The following is a 5,444-nucleotide window of genomic DNA, read 5'->3' as shown; positions in this document are numbered from 1 at the left end:
CCACCTGGATGTTAATGAAAAGGACTGCATTGTAAATGCAGGCCTGTTTCAAAGGGGGGATGACAGTAGGAGTCACAATCAAAAGGTGTTGATGTACTATAGCTCTAAGCTAGATAATGTTGAAAGAGGACATCCAATTTGTGTGAGACATGTTGCTGCAATTGGCCAAGCAATAGTGAAAACTGCACACATTACAATGGGTTATCAGACAGTCGTACACACAACGCGCGTGGTACAATTATTTTTGGACTCTAAAGCATTCACATTGTCTGCACAGAGGACGCAGAACTTACAGCAGTTACTTAATCAAGCTCACATACAGTACACATCACAAGTGAAGGAACAAACATGGCTGCGCAGATGGTCACTGACCAAAGGCCATGATTGTGTGAGAAAGACAGACATTGAAATGAGATTACATGAAAACTTGTATAGGGAACAGCTACCTGACGCATAGCTGCCCCTGTACTATGATGGACAAGACATCAGACTACTACAGGTAGTTTGGTTGCTTCATATGCTGTGGTGGAGGACACAACAGCTGGCTTCAGAGTGCTGCAAGCTGATGTGATCCCACAGCCAAGTTCAGCTCAGATGGCTGAGCTCATTGCTCTCATACAAGCATGTAAGTTGTCAAAAGACAAAGTGGTGAACGGTGAACATTTACACCGATTCTGCATACGCTGTACAAGCAGTACACATAGACCTGTGTCACTGGAAAAGAAAAGGATTTGTGACTTCCCGAGGGGATATAATGTATAGGCCTGGTGGGTTCAGGGTCTTTCATCTTACATCTGCCTGCGTGCAGGTTGGAGGTGCAAGATGCCTGAGCGTGTAATGTTAATTTTTACCTGTGTTCATGAAATAAATCAGCACTGTTTTGTAGTTACTTGGACTGTCTCGTCTCTCAGAGTCAGTACGGTAAAATGTACTGGGTACAACAGTGGCATGTGCCCTTGTGGTGCCTCTGTCTGTTCGGTGCCAAGCAGCAGCTTGGTGCAGAAGCACTACACATGGCAAGCTCTCTCTCTCTCTCTTGGTTTTCTGCAGGGTGACATACTGTAGTAAAGTTCACCTCAGAATCCTGAATGAGTCCATTCACAGCAAGGTATCACACACTGAAGCACATGCACACACACAGAGTGTACTATATGATGGTGTTTTTTTTGTAGTGTATAATAACATTTCATAAAAATTCTTATTTTGAAGCGGTGAATTTCTGACATGGTATGATTTGGTATGCTGCTCCATAGTGCACACTGGCAGCTGCATGACAAAACCAAGCAAACCTCACAAAAAGAAGAAGATGAAGTTCCAGCTGATGCCTGCTGCTGTCAGTGCAATTCAATTTTAAGACTAGATTTAACTCTATTTTTATGAAAAAAGTGGTATCACTGTAACAAACAGTGGATAAGCAGTTGTGTGTTTTGTCATTCATGTTTTGGATTTCTGTACAATATATGTTTCTAATACAGTGCCACTTTTGCCTTGGCCAGAGAATGAGTTTTGGAAAAGTGCTTGAAAGGCATTACTATGCTCCATGATGGACATCAAACTGTTAGCCAGCAGGCAGAAAAGCAAGCACAGGGTTTTCCACTGCTCCACTCACCACTGTCAGTCCTCTCGCTATTCTCCTTCAGTGCAGTTAGACCTAGGCATATTGTCTGTGGGGAGCAGCGGCCTAATGAGTGCAGCCTCACTGGCCACTCCACAAAACAGTTTGTCTTATCTACTTTTACAAAGTTCAGATGATATAAAAATGCACCTGTCGGAAAAGGCAGCCATCAACCACACACCAGCTTCTGAGACAGCCACGGTAGGCATTTTTACTCAGACAAATAGCTGGACCCATAATCGTGGTAGGGGGCCAGTTTTGCTGACATACACTCATTAATCTTTATGAGAGATGCATTCACCTTCATGTTGCCTCTCCTCTTTTACTTGACTTACGTACACAGCACATGCACGTGTGCACACACCCAGTGACTCTGCACATCTGTCATGTTGACACAGCTGTGGCTCTGAGCAGTTGACGCACTCTATTTTTCTTCACTTGACTTCGTGAAAACACACTTGTTCATTTGATGCTAAAAGTTCTGAGAACAGGAAGCACTCATTAGATGAGACATGGACTCAAAGATTAACATGAGCTCTGTGTGGTGTATAAATCATCTGGCCATAATAAGGTGGACTGCATTTCCATCTAAGGATTATTTCAGCTGTTTCCAAATATCTTGACTACTTTTAATAAACTATTCTGACTTTTGACATGTTCATCTCGACTTTCTGGTACTGAATATCTTAAAAGACACTTGGTCTTGAATCCTTGAATCCTTACTTTGTGGATGGATGTCTTCTCTCCTTTCTCGGGTCCGTCTTCTGAGTCGGAGCAGGTGTAGGCATCGCTGGGGTTAAGCAGGGGAGTAGGACGTGGCCGGTGCAGTGGCTGGAAGGTGAGCTGGGTAGTTAACAGGTTGCTGACAGCCCGCAGTGAGGTGCAGGTGTTTGGGGGCAGAGAGGGGTCAGCCAGTAGGTCTGTGATTAGTCCATGGGCTTCTCCCATCACTGCTATGTCGACCATGACTGTGGTGCCTGACGACTATGGTGTGAAAGGGAGACAGGGAGACAAGAATAAAACATCATTGCTGCTGCAGCTAATGCAATTGATGCTAATTAATGGCTCGGTCTCAAAGCAGCTGTTTGCAGTTTCTCGGGGGCAGGCATGAAGAGCAGGTGTGTAAATTATTTTAGCAGCTCCATAGTGAGAACATTTATGTTGTTTATCCTACTGTACCAACAGTTACCAACAGTTAAAGTATGCTGAAGTTATATTTTTGTAATAGGACAGACAGCTTTATCTTTCTCACTGGTGGAGACTGACTAAGTACATTTACTCAGACACTACTGCTGAGCACAATTCTGAGGTATCTGTGCTTGAAAGGTGTTCCTGTGGAGTCAATATTACACAGAGTTATCAGTTGACTCTGTCGTGTCACTCACCTCTGTAGAGTGTTTTAACATCTTTTAACTCATTGTTTTGTTTCACTGTTTTAGTTCATTCTTGCTGCTCTCACTGGTGCCATTTGTGGCTGCGGCACACAGCTGTTTTCATGGAAAAAGCTTTAATGAACTCATTTTACGCTACTTTATTTGCTGAGCATCAAGCTACCATTTGGCAAAGTGAGCGACTAGTTGTTGCACACAATGGAGCATTTGGCAGCTAATGCGGCAGATACTCCCAGGAGGTGGAGAACAAAACTGGCCCCAAAAGGAGAATTAGTATTGGACTAATATAGCCCCCAAAAAGATATTAATGCCAGGTTAAGTATTTTAATTTTATAAAACTTTATACAGGTTCTCTTTCTACCGGGATTTAAAACATTTTGCATGTCGATTAAAATACACTGCAGTGCATTACATAGTCATTATTAAGAGTTTCAACATTAACAGCAGCTCAAATCTTGCTCACATACAGTGGTTTAACTTCTCACCTCACTGCAGTGACGGAGAATCACATTTATTGGTGATGCTGACTGTCTTAGAGATACACACGAAACCACCAGAGAGGGAAGTAATGCAGCAGTAATAATAAACAAATATTATGAGAAATAACACTGGGCTTTCTATCTCCATACTGAAGACATTTACTCTTGATATCAGTGCAGTGTATTTACATTTTACTGATAATTCTAATATACTTTACATAGACTATTGAATGCAAAACTTTTACTTGCAATACAGTATTATTACATTGCTGTACTGTTACTTTTACTTAAGTAAAGGATATACAGTAGATAAATATAATACATAAAATGTTATTTTACAACAACTATAGCTGATACAGAAAAGACTAAGACTGATTTGAAAGCTACCACAGTCTGCATGCAAATAAAATGTGGGAGGCCAGTTGTACAGGAGATAAAACGAGCATTAACCACGAGCTTTGTCCCATGTTACACTAATTGAGAATGTATTATACAATGATGGCGCACACAACCACAACCAAATCATGTTTCAAATGTGCACTTAGCTCAGGAAAAAGCCAACAAAAAACAAAATAAATTATATCTAGAAAGAGTAGCCAAACCCACAACAACATGAAAAACCACAACAGAACACAGGTCAGTCTTATCATCGTGTCTAATAAGCTCACAAGTTGTCTTTTTCTCTAGGGCTATGAGATTTTTCTCCCTCAGTATCCCATCTGACTTTGACACCAGCTACCAGGCACCCAGGAATATTCTGTTTACACTGGCTATGTAGCAAAAGCTCTACCTGGCCAACAAGTGTTAAGATGCCACATTTTGTTTTCTTAATCAGATAAGTCCTTGCATTTATACACTGTAATTTTCCTGTTTGTCTGCAAAAATACAAAAGGTGTATTCCATGAGTGTGAGGGCATTCCTCCACATGTGATGATGACATACATTTATTGATGAATCTGACACATGTCCAGAGCTGGGACCAAACTAATCCCTTTTAAAGACAAGGAGACGTCCTGTGGGATGTCTGATGGAACATTTCAGGACAAATGACTATTGTACTCCTGTCATTTCTCCTCTCCTCTCCATCTTCTCTTCTTCTCCCTCCCCTTTTTCCCTTTAATCTGTTTTAACACATGCTGTGAGGATACAATGAAACACCTGTTTCTCAGCTAATTTACAGGCTCATTTAAGAGTTTGCTAAAGACGGGGTTAAAGAAAAATGTAACTGCTGATGAACAGCTGTATGAACAAGGGGGTCTCAGCACCTTCAAACACACATGCATGCACACACAAAAAAAATCATCTGCAACTCCTACACATTACCCCTGGCTTGCACACCACAGCTGACTCAAAAGCCAAGAAAAAACACAAGTGACACATACAAGGCCTGGCACTCAAATATACAGTGAAAGTGACACATATGCAAATACAAAGGGCACCTTCCTGAACACGCAGCACAGAGACACAAGCATGCACCCAGAGCATTGCATATTAAGTTTAACAAACTCCTAAATTGGACCTGAGCAGTCATAAAAGTGGAGAGAATGATGAATGTGCTGGATTTGATTTTGCACTGGGAGCAAGCTATTTAATGCCCAAAGTGTGACATGAAAAATAAAGTGTGACATGAAAAATAAAGTGTGCTGAAAGGCTTCAGATGCAGAGGTAGCAATGAGATGTGAACTTTGGACACAGCAGGGATCTTGGATTCCCTTAATTTGTACTCTTCTTATTTTTCTGAAAAGGTGGCAACACAGACCTTGCTGCTTTAGAATGAATGTTACGGAAGAGTATTAGGGCCAGTGCATAAATTTTTTTTAATTAGGGCCACTGCATAATTTTTTTTTTTAAATTCTGACTTTATTCTCTGAATTCTGACTTTAATCTCAGAATTCTACGGAAGAGTATTAGGGCCAGTGCATAAATTTTTTTTAAAATTCTGACTTTATTCTCAGAATT

General features: G+C 41.1%; 1 protein-coding gene across 3 annotated transcripts in view; it reads right to left on the bottom strand.

The window, feature by feature from the left end:
- Positions 1-5,444, bottom strand: part of LOC109974260 (cGMP-inhibited 3',5'-cyclic phosphodiesterase A-like) — a 75,377-nt gene that overhangs the window by 23,247 nt on the left and 46,686 nt on the right. For all 3 annotated transcript variants that reach the window (XM_020624374.1, XM_020624384.1, XM_020624392.1), the window contains exon 3: positions 2,339-2,599. In XM_020624374.1, the coding sequence (XP_020480030.1) occupies positions 2,339-2,599 (261 nt within the window). The remainder of the gene's footprint in view (positions 1-2,338; positions 2,600-5,444) is intronic.

The sequence above is a fragment of the Monopterus albus genome, unplaced genomic scaffold (assembly GCF_001952655.1).
Source record: "Monopterus albus unplaced genomic scaffold, M_albus_1.0 scaffold7.1, whole genome shotgun sequence".
NCBI classification, from domain to species: domain Eukaryota; kingdom Metazoa; phylum Chordata; class Actinopteri; order Synbranchiformes; family Synbranchidae; genus Monopterus; species Monopterus albus.
This window is presented reverse-complemented; position numbering and strand designations above follow the sequence as displayed.